Genomic DNA, 15,863 nt, shown 5'->3' with positions numbered 1-15,863 from the left:
TGCGAGGACTGAATTGATTACTTGTATGTGTATGAATGAAATTTTAACTTATTGATGTGTTGGAGGCGATGTTAGATATATAATTGTATGGTAATATTCAACTGGGTTGGTTTATGTAATAAGTAAGGGATGAATCATTGGGTATAATTCAATTTGGTTATTTGTAGATAATTTGTTTGTGGGTTTTTTTGTTTTAAATAAATTCTGTAATTCTCTGGAGTTGTTATTGAGTGACCACTTCCCGTTTCCTCAAAACGTGCGCGTCAAGGGCGGCCAACCCTTACAATTACATTGTTTATTTCCATTTTTTTATAATAAAAGAAATTCTGTGCAGCTAGGGCTTTTATTTTCTTTAAAATCGTGTGCCTCAAAGAGTTAATAGCTTACATTACCAACAACGGCAAGAAAAGTAATTAAGCAACGTTGAATTCCTTCTCAGACAGTTCGTATTTTAGCTAAAACAGTGTTAAAAACAAACGTGAACATGTTTGTTTAAAAAAATTATTTAAAATCAATTCTTTTAAAAATTTTGAGCACAGAAAATCCTAATTCATAAACATCAATCAATATAGGTGTAGGATTAAAGCATATAAAACTATAAACTTTGAACAAAATGAATTTTATCACGAATTTATCACAGAACACAGCTTACTTAAAAACTATTTGTACAGCAAAACCACAAGTACATAAAAACTGAAAAATAAATGTTTTACTATGTACGTATAAAAATCGTATAAAATCTAATCAGGTACTGGCAATATTATAATAATATATTAATATTTTTATCTTAATTTAGATTTTATACATTTTTTTAAAAAACACTAAAATAATGAGTATATTGAACAAATAAAATTATAGAAACTAAATCAAATTCCTCAAGACGGAAATGATAAAACAGGAAAAAAACCCTTCCCTTCCTTCAAAGTTATGTTTACATGCAAATATTTAAATTTGGAGCAATACTGAAACATTGAGTAATCTTACAGAAACTATATCACATTGATGGAATTTATTAAAATAGGAAAAAATAATATTTTCCTTGTAAACCTTCAAATTAGGTTTTCATGCAATTTTTAAAAACTACGGCAATTCTTGTGTTGGAATGAATGATTGTTTAAAATGCAAAAATACAATAATATCAAAATTTTAAAAACATGCTGAACACAAAAAAAATAAAAATTTATTGTTTTCTGAAGCTTCGCAGGATCGGTATAATGTTATCCAGTCCTTCTTGAATATCAACACGACTTTTTGCGCCTAGAAAAAGCAAATTGCATTAACTAGAATAATTTTTTAAAAAAAGATTAAGATAAAATAGGATCACTGATTAGTTTCTAGGTTATCTCTTTTAATGCAACAAAAATTTTAGTCTGAAAAAGTCCCACCACTATTTCGTACATCCTATTACGATGGTAATAATTGATAACTTGATTTTTAGCGGTGCATTTAAAAAAACAGTAAATAATTGTGCTTATGTGCTCTTTCGATGGAGAGCAAAGTTTAAAAAGAATTTAGGCTTCCTTCTAGCACAGGCCACTCTTGCAACATTTGGAAACGTGTAGAAAACCAATGCATATTCATAAATCACCAGGTAAGAATGTATTAGAAGTTTATCAGAAAATAGATGTCGCCCTTCTTGATGGAAGCAATACACAATATCAATGACGTATTTTGCATTTTATTTAATGACATTTTGCCATCTTTCCTAACACCTTCATGATTCCGCGCTCATAGAACTTTTGGTCCTTATCAGCAAAGAACTTTTCCAAATGCGATTTAAGATCATTTTCATCTGTAAAAGTTTTTCCGTTCAAATAATTCTGTAAACTCCGAAACAAGTGGTAATCAGATGGAGCCAGATCTGGGCTGTGTGGAGGATGTGACATCACTTCCCAACCAAGCTCCAATAATTTACCGCGAGTTGCCAAAGATGTGTGCAGCCTTGCATTATCATGATGGAACACAATTCCTTTTCGATTTGCCAATTCTGGCCGTTTTTCTTTGATTGCTTCTTCAAGTTTCATAAGTTGTTGACAGTAAACCTCTGAAGTGATCGTCTGATTCTATGGAAGCAATTCAAAATACACACCTTTGTAATCCCACCAAATAGACAGCATGATCTTTTTTTGGTGCAATTCTGCTTTTGATGTGGTTGGTGCTGATTCATCTTGCTTGCACCATGATCGTTTTAGCAATATATTACTGTAAAGGACCCATTTTTCATCACCAGTTATGATTCTTTTCAAGAAAGGGTCAATTTCATTGCGCTTAAGATGCATATCGCAAAAATTGATTCGTTAAGTGAATCTCTTTCATTTCATGAGGTACCCATATATTCAGCTTCTTAACGAGTCCAAGACACTGTTTTTCAATTATTGTATGGGTTACATTTAACTTCTCTGCAATGCCTCGAACAGGTATATGACGATCCTCTTCAATTATGACTTTGATTTAGTCATCATCAACCTCAGTAGGTCGACCAGAGCGTTGCTCATCTTTGAGGGGAAAATCTCCAGAACGAAATTTTTTAAACCAATTCTAACAACTGCGCTCTGTTAAGCAGTCAATGCCATAAACTTCGCATATCTCTTTGTGAGCTTCAGCAGTTTTTTTCCCTTTGCGGAAATAAAAAAGTAAAATATGCCGAAAATGTTCGTTTCTGCACTTCATTTGAAATGGACCAACAAGTTTTGGGAAAAGCACGCACAACTTGTTTCTAAAGTAACCTCAGTATTACCTTTACTAAATAGAATAAGGCAAAGTACGCCACCAACAGGACTAATTACAAAAATGAAGGTCCGCTCCCTGTGAGTGAAAACCGAAATTACTTAGTTGCCAACCCAATAAATAAGTCTAACAGCAAGTAAGTTCAGGATGTCAACCTTTAAGCAAATGAAGAATAAGAGGAAATGTCATTCGAAGGTTTCACACCCAATTTTTTTTAATGGTAGATACAATTTGAACAGTAACCTTTGAACAGTTAAAGAGCCAACTTACCAGTCACAACTATTTTTCCATTTACAAAAATGAGTACTACTATTCTGGGTCTTATCATACGGTAAATTAAAGCCGGGAAAAGTTCTGGCTCGTAACTGGAAAAAAAAACATTAAATTACAATAACCAAATATTTCTAGTAAATTAATAAACTAAAATGTTAAAAACCAAAAAGTTAGTAATACCTGCTAAACTGCCCATGCACTTGGTGAAGATTTTCAATCCTAATAGGAAACCTCAAATCACACGTAGCCACCATATTGTGGATCCTAAAATCTTCAAACTTGACCTTCAAACAAATTTTTTTAAAAAAAAGTAGCAAACAAAAAATTTAATTACACAAATCTAATTATTAATTATTAATAAAAATATCCATTATATTAACTCTACTGTAGCAATATGAGAGCCAATATAAGTACAACCTTACTTAAGCAGAGACATTAAATTTCCCTAAAACCAGTTCTGCTTAAAAGAACGGTACTTAATCCACAATGTTACAGTTTGATCAATCAACAATCTATATATACTTGGCGTAATATAACATTACAATTTAATTTATCAACAGAAAAGATTTCTGCTGACAAATCTCTTCAGATTTAGGGAGTGCTATCCCTTGCTACAGCACACGGACTTATTCAGAAAGCTTAGAAGATACTGGGGCGGAATATATCAAAGATGAAATGGGGGAATACGTTTCTGCCTACACGTTTTTTTTTTTAAATTTTATTTTTTTTTTTTTTTTGTATAACAGTAATCGTACGAATAAATTCTATGTATAATAAATACACCCCCTCAAACAGTCTGCAAGTGAAGCATATAACAAATAATATACTCGTAAATGACACGGTATCCGAGCGGTTAGAGGCGAAACCTGTGAAGGTATTATGTAATCTGGTACTGGGTTCGGTTCCCGGTCTTAGGCCTTGGATTTTATTTATTGGTTAATAAAAGTAATTTACAGTAAAGTATGTTTGCCAGTCGCCTCCGGCCACGACACCTAATTGGTAGTTGGACGTAAAGCCCCGCCTGAAAAAATAGGCGATTACTTTACTTTAAATAATATATAAATGGAAGTCAAATTTTTACACTAAACTGAAGTGAAACATCTGATGATGATAATAAATGAAAATCCAAAACCTGTCAGGAGTAAAAAAAATATTCGTGCTATCAACTATATTATTTAGCCTGCAGACATAACATTTTCAAATTTACTGTTTGAATATAAAGTAAATAAATAAATTTAAAGTCTATTTCTTGGGGGCAAGTTCAGTTTGCACATCTAAAACAATGATGTTAAAAAAGATCACCGAACTTAATAAGCTAGGTGGAATGATTATCTGACCCTCAAAATAAAAATTTAATTTATAAGAGTATAATTTTCTCAAATTTTGAGCCCATTTATGTCTATTTATGGCTAAATGATTAAGTAAGTATAATTTTATTTCTATTCAAATCAGCTAATGACTCGACGAACTTCTAATTTTTGAATGAAATTAAGAAATACTTACTGGAAATCCAAGTTTTTGGATAATTCTAGCAAATTTTCGTGAAGCTAGTACAGCGTGTTCCTCATGCTTGACTCCAGTCACTACAATCTTCCCAGAACTAAAGACTAAAGCTGTTGATCTAGGTGAAAGAAGCCGCATTACAACGCCACAAAAACGTCTTGGATTGTACTCTGAATTGCGAGTATGAGTATTAATTCTGGATAAATCCAAGTGACAACCAAGATTAACAGTACAAACTACGTTTCTGCAAAAATAGTATTATCTCTATTACTATCTACTTACATGATTTATAATAAAAAAAAAAAAAAAAAAGATTTTTAAAAACTGAAAAAATGTTGGAATATTTGTTAATAGAAAATAAATAAGGCTTTATCCAGCAGGCCTGGATGAGGACTTCGGTAGCACACAAAATCCTTCCTATACTACCGATTTCAAATTTCTAGATAAAGTAATGTAAGCTAACATCGCTCAAAAACTTTCAAAAACCAGATATGTCCAAATTGTTACAAACTGTTGTTACATACTAACTAAAAAAAAGAGATTTATAACATCTTACTGTCACAATTAACGTTCATCTTTTTTAAGAACAATCTTTTGTTAAGTCCTTTTCTTTCAGGTCACTCCAAAGTTTAAGAAAAACTTAAACTTATAAAGGAGAGCCATTATTAATGCTTTCATTTCCGATACCCAATAATTCGGCACTTAAAATAAGAAGAAGGAGAATTTTGAATATGAGTTAAAAAGAGAAAAGTAACAGCCTATTTTATCAGGTGGGACGCACACCCAGATTTTTCAAACGAATAAAAAGTAGCTACATGCGAGATTCGAACTAGCGATGCATGCTTCATAACTACTGCACCAAACCCGCCACAATTTGGAATATATATTTTATTATAATTAATAATAAATTTACTCATTTAAAATATCGACTCTTTCTTGAAACCCTAGTCACGGAGAGAGTTACGGTAAGAACTAAATAAAATAAACTCCATAAATGATGCGAGTTGTAGAGTTACTCCACATCTAATAGCAAAAAACTACTGTTTGCAACTCGTACAAGGACGGTGAACAGAGGTAATTGTTACAAAGGTAATAAGCTTGTCGAAATTTTCTAGTTCTAGAAGAAAAAAAAAGAAGGTCTACCAACTTCAAAGAGAATTACGTAGTTATAGCTATAAAAACTAAATCTAATTAACTAGTCTATAATTAAATCCACAATGTGGCCACAGCGAATCCCAACTTATTCCACAGTTAATTAATTATTCCTTCAATTAAAAATTAATTCCCAATAAAAGTTTCTGAATTCATCTGAAAAGAAAAGATACTTACTGTACCCTAGGGATTGGTCCAGTTTCAGCATTTTGCGCTGGTGCCTGCGGTACCATCGCATTTTGAGGTGCTTCAGAAACATTCGCATTAGAATGGGAGGGGTTCGGTATCTAAAACAGTATTCGAAGATAAAAATTTGCAGAAGGAAACTTTAACAAATCATTCGCTAGGTTAACTATTTTTCCAGCATATAGCCTTCGGTATAGGAAACAATAAAATAAAATAGCATGAAACTAGCTAGAATCTTCATTTCTAAATCATAATCATTTGCACGAATAACTCGAATCTATAACCAAAATAGTGTCAGGTAAAGTTGGTTTACTTTTTTTTGGAAATATTCCTAAGGGACACTGGAGCTCGCCGATATAGCTATGATTTACTGCCAGCTGTTAGGGCCCAAATCTTCAGAATGCAAAAGCAGGAAAACATTGAAAATGTAGTGTTTAATTTGTACGTGTTAAAAAAACAACCTAACCTGATCTAACTCTAAAAACGTTTTCTAACATACTAATCAACTTTCCACAAATCATTTAATATTTACATAAATCTCTTTAAAAAAAATATAATAATAACACTACGGAACATTCCATGAGTAAATTATGACCATACTCATTAGCAAAAAAAACTTAATAAAATAACATAACACCAATAAACCAATAGTAGCTTAATACTGTCTAGTACATTTATTGCAGCGTAATAAACAATTAAATTTAAAAGTAAATATAATAAAAAATATAATTAATAAAATAATATTTTAATTTCAATATACGAGAATGTAATAGCTAAAGAAGAGACAGTTGCAAATTGTTACGTATTAATTGTCCAAGGAATTTTTGCTGGTGCTTGGCAAAAGATTTGTCAAAAATCGGAAAAAAACGAATATATTAGACCAGCTTAGCTACTGCAGTAATTATTTACATGGGGGATTGCCAAATGATTATTGAAACATTACACAGCATATATTGAATTGGAATCTGCACATACGGTAAAACGAAATTGAGGTCTTCCAAAAACTGGATTATGTAAGTCTTAGATAAAAAAAACTGTACGCAAAAGCTTAATGTATTATAATCACCTAATTATAGATTGAATAAAATACTAACTGAAGCTGGTGTCTTAAATATTTCACTAGATCCAGGTTCCACTTCCATCTTCTTTTATATTACGCAAAACTGCAGAACATTACTTCATAGAATCTTTTTGATAAATTTGTTAAATCTGCAAAATATAAAACCTTTAGATTATAAAGTCTCAAGGCAATATTCCAAAAAATAATAATTTCTAATTTAAAAAAAAATAACTATAATAACAGATACAATAATCTAAACAACACGCACCCAACAGCATGGCATGAGACACACGACAGTTCAATAAAGAAGATAAAACGGTTTCCCTACAATGTTACAAAGAAGTTCAAAAATATCGTACGGTAAAAATAAAACTATCTATAATGCTAACTAATAGTTTTCCTCTCCAAAAAAAAAATCTTATAAAAATCAATTAAAAACCTTATACCTAAGTCAGTTAAATAATAGCTCAACAGAAATTAATACTAAATTAATTAAAGGTCTTTGCTGACGAGATACACCGAACACATTCGTATTAAACTTTCTACGATTTTATTTCAAGTTTCATAAATGTAACACTGACTTTCACATGTTTTATTTGCGACTTAAAATCAAATTAATTATTTTTAAATTTTGTGCGCTACGACAATGTAAATGCAGTGTCGAGTCGGAGGCAACACAAGTGATGATGTTGCAAAAGTACATTTGTATGTTATCTAGCGGCGACTTGTAGAACTACAATCCTTTTGTAGTTCTAGCAAGCGCCACTAGATAACATAGCATTCACTTTCGCTGTACAAAATATTTCAATTCTCCTCTTTCACTTTCATCAATTTTTTAAATCTTTAAGTTCAACGTATCGTAAATCAATAACTTCTGTTATGAAATTTTATTTTGTTAGTTCCAGTTTTCGAAAATCGGCAGTATTCAAGTTGATTAGTAAGCTTAAAGATAGTTTGTTATTAGTGACTATTAGTGACTATTAGTCACTATTTATTATACGTATTCATAGTAATAAGTCAGAATGGCGACAATAATTTACGATTAGTAATATCTGTTTGCCCTTTCTATTAATCTACAAATATATTTATACTTTATGAAAACATTTTTATTTAAACTCTGAACACCATTCTTGGTCCATACATATCTGTGCCTCTATAAAACAATTTAATTTTGTTACCAGAAAGGCATTTATTATAGCTATTAATAACAAAATGATTTAATGATTGTATATAACACTTCGGAAGAAACACAACACTATATGCACCACTTCTGTCGATTAGATGAGCAGTTATAGCTATACCAAATGGAGTTTTAATTCTTTCAAACCGAACTATTATGTATGCACAATTTTTTTTCAAAGTTTCAATTCCTTTAAACTCAGCGAATCGTTTTTGACAATCATAAGCACAGAGACTGAATTGTAGGGCAATCTATAAAATAAAAATATATAATTAACGTGGAGTTATCAGATTCCTTGATCTTAGTACTTTTTATCTAATTGAAATACTGACACTTTTCAATTCTTCTATAGATAAAGTTGACAGAAAAGTGACAAATTTATTTTTGAACAAATTCATTTGACTTCTTTTCTTTTCTTCCCAAATTAGTTGTTTAACTAAAACAATATGTTCTGTTTAATATTAAGTAAATCACCTATTTATCACTGAACTGCATTAGTCAGAATGAATTGCATTAATTTGTAAATATATATACTTTTTTTTGCAAAAATAAATGGATGCTGGCGCTTTGTATTAGTTAATTTTTACTTTCTCATAAGAGTACGACAAAGTATTGCAACAGTGAGGTTTTTCGATTTATTCCTAACCTGTATAACCTGCTTCTTTTAGATTTTCTCTTCCCAGGAGCCGCTAAAACTCATTGTCACTAATGGACAGTGTTGTAGTCCATGTAAGAGGCAAAACTATCTTGGAAAAATTATAATAGTAACCAAATAATAATAACCACAAAAAGAAATCTAAGGACAGGCAGCTAGATTCGGCCTCAGGATCTCCGCGGCAGAATTTGGTGCGCTAATCCCTCAGCTAATTAATCCCTAATCCATATTATTATTATTATTTATTTTATATAAATTTCAGAGTAAAGTCGATACATGTCGGAGCACAGAAATAGACATCCAAGTAATGTTATCTATGACATTTTTGAATAGTCCCTTTAATTTTCATTCCAAAACTATTTTTCATGATAAATTTATGTCTTTAGATATGTTTACTACCATTTGAGAAATCTCAATATAATCATGCTTTAAAAAATAATTCTAAATTAATTTATCGGAAATAAGTTACTTCTCCGACAAATATTTTCAAGCTAAAAAAAAAGAATTCTGATGTAAAAGCAAATCGCAAGTGAATTCAATCAGTCATTGATCATTTTTATTTTGCTTAAGTCTTAATAAATCAACTTACTTTTCTTTTGCAATGGACTTTCGCAGGAATGGCGTCCTAAATCTATTGCAGCTAATTCTGTATAAATAGAAGACATGACGTTATGGAAATTTGTTTCATTCTTTGGATTAAGAAGTAATGCTTCTGTGTAAAAATTAGCCGCTTTTTGGTAATCCCCTATCAAATACACATATACAAATTTTAGATTTCAACTTGACAATTTATGTAGAAAATATACAAATAACTTATCGTCTTTCGATAAGCACTGTCATTTTAAAGCTAACAGGTTCATGGAGTAGATTGTTCATATAATAATAAAATAGGTGTGTGCTTGTATTGATCCAGCTCTTACCTAATTGCTCTACATAGATCTAGCTCTAGAAATGTTTACTGGAATCTCGTTTAGGCAAGAGTTATCAGAATTTATTTAGCGCTTTGTAATAAGGTCATTTATCAGTCTTAAAAGTCAAAGCTCCCAAAAATAAATGAACTGAACAATCATAACACTATTACTACGACTTTCTTTATAATGTAACGCTAAATGCTTGTTCTGAATATGAGTTTTCGATTTTAGAATACATTTAAGATTTTTTATTTAATTAAATCTGTACACAAAATTATTTAACAAAATACTTTGATTAAGAAGACTGCTTTAGCTTCTACAATAAAGACGTATCCTATTTTTTCAAATTCAATTATCTCTCTGGAATTAATCATTCAGTAGACAATTTTTTATTTACTTTTTTCCACATCGTGGCACGCATGTATGCTATGGCGGTTAAAATCAGAAATATTATCAACACTACAGTACTAACCACATTTTTAATGTTTACCCATATTGAAACGGTAATTACTTTTATTTAAAAACAAATAATAATAATAAACAAAGTTAATATACCTTGATGAAAATGGGCATTGCCTTCTTCAAATAAATCTTTCCAATCTTCTTTTTTAATGTGATTTTTTTTCTCACGGAACCCTGAAATTTTTCAAAACACTATTTTAGAATTTTATCCCTGAAAAAGAACTTATAAAAAGTCACAATCAGTGAACATATTTCGAAACAAATGCTAAATTGAACAGGATTGTATAAACAATGTATCGCCTTAAAAAAAATCCGGTGTTGCTTAGTGTAAAGCCAGATGGTATCTAATTATTTTTGGAACAACTTTTCCCTCAATCAATATTTATTTCCATGAATTTGGAGTTTCTAACCTTAATCAATCAAAGATGACAAATTGATCAGACCTATGAACCCCCAGGCTAAGATGTATTACTAGTTCGATTCCCATTTTTATCCTTAGTTGAGAAATATAAATTACTACATTAACTTAACTGTTTTCTATCCACCTCTATAACATCTCATTGCAGTTTATTCGTAAAGTTTATTTGAAAAAGTAAATTTCACTTTATTTGTTCTCAGTGTCAATGGGTATTTAGAAATTAAGAAACCGTTAGAAAATATGGAAGAAATATAGTTTGAATGATTCGCTAGCTGAGGTATATACTTATTCCATATATAATATATAGGAAATCAGAGCAGATTTCCAAACAGAAACCTTGTGGAGAAGTTGAAGAGTTTATAGGAAAGCAGTTTACAGTTAACTTCATCTATTCATTTCTCATTATTCGATGACAAAATACAATTAGTTTAGTTATATTTGTTAACAAAGGTTTAAATGAGCAATTATTAAACTTCACGAGAAATTAGCTCTGTTGAAAGCAAGGTGGACTAGCAAGCCAAAGATGCTGGGTTCAAATTCAAGCGCGCTGTTTTTTTTTTATGCACCCTTTCACAATGTATCTTAACTATTTTCTTATTTACTTATTGTATACATTTAATTTAAAAACTGTAGCGAGAAAACACTGTTGGTGTTCAGGAAGAATCCGGGCATCAACGAAGTCAGATTATAAAAACTAAAATAAAAATAATCTTGACGGTTACCTTTGTATTTAATTCCATCAGCTTCCTAAAAAGAAGAATGATATTCTTATTATTTCAACACATAAATCACTTTCTTTTCAATTATTCTCTGACCTCTCCAATCAACTCAAGTTCCATCCATGACTGCACACAGTTATGTACAATCATCGAGAAATTATTGTAAAGACAAAATTACTTTCATCGTAATCAACACATTGCAATTATTGAGTGCGAAAATTAGATTTTAATTGGAAAGAGGATTATACTGGGGAAATACACCTGTCTAAATTCAACCAAGTGATAGAGCTATTATTACGAGATAGTTACTCTAGATGATGTGGTTGCCGTACTGTCCAATGTCGAATACTTTTCCTTCTGTTCGAATGTCTGAGATTTATTAATATGGTCATTCACTTCAGCATTTTCTAGATAAATAAAATAATTTTGTTTATTATGAATTCTTTATCAATTTAAGTTAATAGAAAAAGTAGTAAATTCTAATAATACTTGGTTTTTTCCAAAAAATGAGCGTTGACAGTAATTTTTTGGTTCTTTTTTTAAGAGTACCTGGAAATAAAACGAATAAATTCAAAATTATTGTAAAAAAGGAACAGGTTTGGGTTAGTGTTGTCGCACAAATTGGAATCGTCATTGCTCTAGTGTAAATCCTCTTTTTAAAAGAAGATTTACTGCAAAGAATCTACATATACGCTAAGTGTTGCGACGATCCCTCCCTTCGGTGAAAACGTTTTTTTAGAAAGGCTTCTTATCTATCTACTTAGGCACTGTATTTGAAAATAATTTCAATAAGACTTTTAAGTTTTAAGTATGGGAAAATAATGTTCATTAAGGATTTCTCTGCTATGAAGCAGTTGTTAATACTTCTTAATATTCAACGATTTCTTTTTTAAAAAATCAAATTAAAATTTTAGTGCTCTTTTGGACGATCAATCCTTATACAGTTGTCCTACTGGACAGTTTTAATAAAAGTTACACAGATTCTAAGCCTAGCTAAAAATAAAAATGACGCAAGTAAATATTTCTAGGTTTAAGTTTTCTTTTACTTCGAAAATTTATCTGTACAGAAACTAATAAATACAGCCAGAATATGTATATCTAGGAAATAAAAATTCTAGATATCAAAGCACGAACACGAAACATGCTGGGATTCAGAACGAAGAATATTTCTTCCTCATTTTCACTATGAAGATGAAGTCATTCTCTTACAGCTTAGAAGAATGGTTATATATCCATTTACTGTTCGAATTGAAAACAAAATATTTGTTATTCATTTATCCCAATGTTTGAGCAGTTTGGTTTTATTATTCTTACTCAAATAGGCTTAAAAAATATTGGAAAATAGTTATAAATTCTGCTTGTGAAGTAAAATATACTGTACATCAGGTAGGTGATTGCATTCATAATGAAGAAGAAAGAAGTGCTGGTCAGATGTGCTCATTAAGACTGTCCGGTAGGACAGTTGTATAAGGGTTGATCGTCAAAAACTGCACGAAAAAGCGTAACGCTGAAATATACCCAACTTTGGCATTTTTTTTCTCTTTTTCTATAAAAGATAAAATTCCCAAATTTTCTTTAAAATATAGTGCAAATACTCCTTTATAACTGTAATTTTTTCGTAATAACATAGATTTATTAGTTTTCGAGAAAAGCAATGTGAAAATTGCGCAAAAACAACATTTTCAAAAATTGTTGTTGTTCTTCTTGTTGTTGTTGTTACCTTTTTTGTAAACTGCGAAGCGCCTAAACGCGCGAACCGATTTTCATGAATGAGGTGTCATTCAATTCGGAATTTTATGTAGATGTGCCTTTTGGGGGTCTCGACGCTGCACATCGAATGAGAGAGGAGTTAGCCCCCTTTATGTAAGGCCCCTTCCAAAATTATTATTACTAATTACTCTGTAAAACTTGGCCTGATTTTGATAAAATTTGGTAGGATGTTAGGGTTAAGGCTCCCCTTTGTAACAATAAAGCGACGGTCTGCTCTTACACTTGTTAAGGGAAAGTATAGCAATCGTTTCAAATTATCAACGCGTGAACCGATTTTCATGAATGAAGTGTCATATTATTCAAAATTTTATGTAGATTTGCATTTTAGAGGTTTCGACGCTGTGCATATTTGGGAGGGGAGTTCGCCCAATGTATGTAAGGCCCCCTCCAATATTATTATTACTGATAACTCTGTAAATCTTAGCTCGAATTGATAAAATTTGGGAGGATGAAAGGGTTAGGGCTCCCCTGCATAACAGTAAAGCGATGGTCTGCTCTTACTTTATTATATTATATATGCGTTGTAGTTTTATTTTTTATATGTGACTAAACTAACTGACGGACTAAGTCCGCCAAGCCGGTCCCAAGCCCAGGTGAGAAAGGATGAGGGGTCCGTCGGAGTTACTTATGTTTCAGGATCTAAAGGCTAACTATACACAGAGCCAGGAGAGGGAGGATATATTCATAAATGTTTGTGCTGTGTAAATATGTTATTGTTTGCAACCCTCTATAAAACTATAAATAAATCTATCCAAAAGGTACAAAAATCTCCTTAACAAAAACTTACAGTTTTAAAAGTTAAGTATAAGGGTTGATTAAACGCCAAAATGCACACAAATCAGCAAGTATCCAACATTTCATTCATACTTCATTAATATTTAAGTAATTTTACTGCATTAACTTTTTATTAAATTTTTTAGAATTTATTAGATGTCGCAGACCCTTATGCTAGCCATTTTCGTCTACAAAATATATGTTCAAGTAGCACTGTAGATTGACTGTAATATCTAGTTATTTATAATAATCAAACTGTTAATTACAGGTAAGACGAATTCAAGACTGAAATATTGTTTTAAATCCTCCGTGATTGAAATTTAAAAAGTGGCCGACTCTAACTTTGTTTTTTTCTACTTTAACATGCATGTATATGTGACTACTCAGAATAATTCATCACTCATTTTATCATAATTATAATAAAAAAATATTATGAATGAAGTGGCCAGCATAAGGGTCTGTGACATCTAATAAATTCTAAAAAATTTAATAAAAAGTTAATGCATGAATGAAATGTTGGATACTTGCTGATTTGTGTGCATTTTGGCGTTTAATCAACCCTTATACTTAACATTTCAAACTGTAAGTTTTTGTTAAGGAGATTGTGAATTTAGACACACAATTTATTGTTTATCCTCATTGCTGAACATTGCTGTTGCATTAATATGGATTATAGATTAGTTTAATTAGGTTATCATAAGATGTTGTTGCTAAGACAATACTAACACATTTACCCTTTGAATCCGCTTTAGAATGATTCTCCTCTTCATCATTTACACCGCTTACACATGAATTCAATTCGATACTAACAAATTCATCGTCGTAAATATTCAACTCATCATTCATTTTAATAAATTCTTGCAGAACCGTAAATCTGTATTTACAATTATTACATATGTTTTTAGGAAATTTCAAAAAAAACAAAATGTGGGAAAGCTGTTTTATAAATTTATTCTTCAGGTAATGAAAACTCCAGGCTGGTTGTGAACACGCAAAGAAATAAAATAATAATAAAAAGAATGTTCACAACTATAAATCTGAAATAAATAAAAAAATAAAATAAATATCAAAATTCTGTTTTTGTTTTAGTTTCATCAAATTATTAACTACTTGTTGTTGAAATAAATTGTGCTTATTAAAGAAATCTTTTATTTTTCAGCATATTTAAAAAAAAAAAAAAAAATTTTAAAACCTGAAAGCCTTGGCTTTGGTCGATAGCTGATCTTTTTTGTGATATTTGCGTTTCAAGTTTGGTTGATACTCATCAAAGGGTAAAGGATAGAAAAAAACTTGCCCACCAAAGTTTGAATATTGACATTACTTTATCTAATATTCTTCAGATTCTTTTAAATTTTCTTTAAATTCTAAAAAACCTTTTTTAATACTTACATTATCCATTGATGAAACTGTACACAACTCAGAAATGTCTTTGAAAAAAAAACCCTACCAAATCTTTCTTTAAAATTAAACGCATCTTTCTAAAAAAAAATATAAAAATTATAGATATTAGCAAAATCCTTATACTATAAATAATAACCCTACATCAATACAGAAAGTGTAGTTTAAACAAAAGCCTTTCCTTCCACTTTCCCTTGACCGCATTTTCATGGTAAAATGTTTCAAATAAAAGTTTTTGACGACAGTGAACAATCCAGCCGGATTAAAGAAAATTGTTTAAGACATTTTAAAGAAAATCTAAAAAAAAAAAAGTGAAAAATATTTTTCGTGGAGTATTATTTACTTGCGGAAAGAGATTTTTATAGATAAGTGTCAATCGGGATTCCTGATTAGACTCAAACGAATAGCTTTCAAGGATTTTTAGTTTTTACTTGTTCATACTGAGGCAAATACAGACCTCTTTTCGGACAGAGAAGACCTTAAAACGGATATTTCTCTCGACAGGAGTGAGAGAAATTAAAAATAACGTTACAATAAAAAAAAACGAAAATATCCTGCGATAGAGTTGAAAACAGGACTACAAGCAAATGTCGTTTATCTCGTTGCATTGCATCAACTGTAGGTATTCTAGTTGTTTGTCGCCCAGAACTTATTGTAGCACATTAATAATAGGCT

At 30.6% G+C, this 15,863-nt stretch overlaps 2 protein-coding genes across 6 annotated transcripts; both read right to left on the bottom strand.

Annotated features, from left to right (window-relative positions):
- Positions 1 to 600: 600 nt before the first annotated feature.
- Positions 601 to 7,486, bottom strand: Trf (TATA-box binding protein-related factor). Of its 2 annotated transcripts, none has more exons than XM_074132870.1 (7): positions 7,348 to 7,486; positions 6,936 to 7,050; positions 5,833 to 5,942; positions 4,504 to 4,747; positions 3,181 to 3,284; positions 2,998 to 3,092; positions 601 to 1,257 (listed from the first exon to the last, which is right to left on the bottom strand). In XM_074132870.1, exons 2-7 carry the CDS (start codon positions 6,981 to 6,983, stop codon positions 1,181 to 1,183), a joined length of 678 nt encoding a protein of 225 aa, XP_073988971.1. In that variant the 5' UTR covers positions 6,984 to 7,050; positions 7,348 to 7,486; the 3' UTR covers positions 601 to 1,180. The 2 variants fall into 2 exon arrangements, with proteins under 2 accessions (XP_073988971.1, XP_073988969.1); XM_074132868.1 differs by lacking the exon at positions 7,348 to 7,486 and adding an exon at positions 7,170 to 7,242.
- Positions 7,487 to 7,952: 466 nt separating this feature from the next.
- Positions 7,953 to 14,697, bottom strand: LOC141456683 (uncharacterized). Of its 4 annotated transcripts, none has more exons than XM_074132864.1 (8): positions 14,525 to 14,694; positions 11,736 to 11,795; positions 11,556 to 11,653; positions 11,250 to 11,274; positions 10,203 to 10,283; positions 9,326 to 9,481; positions 8,414 to 8,517; positions 7,953 to 8,332 (listed from the first exon to the last, which is right to left on the bottom strand). In XM_074132864.1, the coding sequence occupies exons 1-8, from the start codon at positions 14,634 to 14,636 to the stop codon at positions 8,012 to 8,014; spliced, it is 957 nt and encodes a 318-aa protein (XP_073988965.1). In that variant the 5' UTR covers positions 14,637 to 14,694; the 3' UTR covers positions 7,953 to 8,011. The 4 variants fall into 4 exon arrangements, with proteins under 4 accessions (XP_073988965.1, XP_073988966.1, XP_073988967.1 ...); XM_074132865.1 differs by having other exon boundaries at positions 14,517 to 14,654; XM_074132866.1 differs by lacking the exon at positions 9,326 to 9,481 and having other exon boundaries at positions 14,525 to 14,697.
- Between the last annotated feature and the right edge of the window lie 1,166 nt (positions 14,698 to 15,863).

The sequence above is a fragment of the Rhodnius prolixus genome, unplaced genomic scaffold (assembly GCF_049639745.1).
Source record: "Rhodnius prolixus isolate KJV_2025 unplaced genomic scaffold, Rpr scaffold_10, whole genome shotgun sequence".
NCBI classification, from domain to species: domain Eukaryota; kingdom Metazoa; phylum Arthropoda; class Insecta; order Hemiptera; family Reduviidae; genus Rhodnius; species Rhodnius prolixus.
The sequence above is the reverse complement of the archived record's forward strand: the minus strand, read 5'-3'. Positions and strand labels throughout refer to the sequence as shown.

Bases quoted from the DNA above. Each gene is read 5' to 3' on its own strand.
- Trf (XM_074132870.1), bottom strand. From the start codon at position 6,983: ATGGAAGTGGAACCTGGATCTAGTGAAATATTTAAGACACCAGCTTCA. The intron at 4,748-5,832 runs GTAAGTATCTTT...CTATTTTTGCAG, and splicing joins GGACCAATCCCTAGGGTACA to AAACGTAGTTTGTACTGTTA. The intron at 3,093-3,180 runs GTATTACTAACT...TTTTTTTTCCAG, and splicing joins GTGCATGGGCAGTTTAGCAG to TTACGAGCCAGAACTTTTCC.
- LOC141456683 (XM_074132864.1), bottom strand. From the start codon at position 14,636: ATGAATGATGAGTTGAATATTTACGACGATGAATTTGTTAGTATCGAA. The intron at 10,284-11,249 runs GTAACCGTCAAG...GAAAAATTTCAG, and splicing joins TGATGGAATTAAATACAAAG to GGTTCCGTGAGAAAAAAAAT. The intron at 8,333-8,413 runs GTCAGTATTTCA...TTTATTTTATAG, and splicing joins CTATAGAAGAATTGAAAAGT to ATTGCCCTACAATTCAGTCT.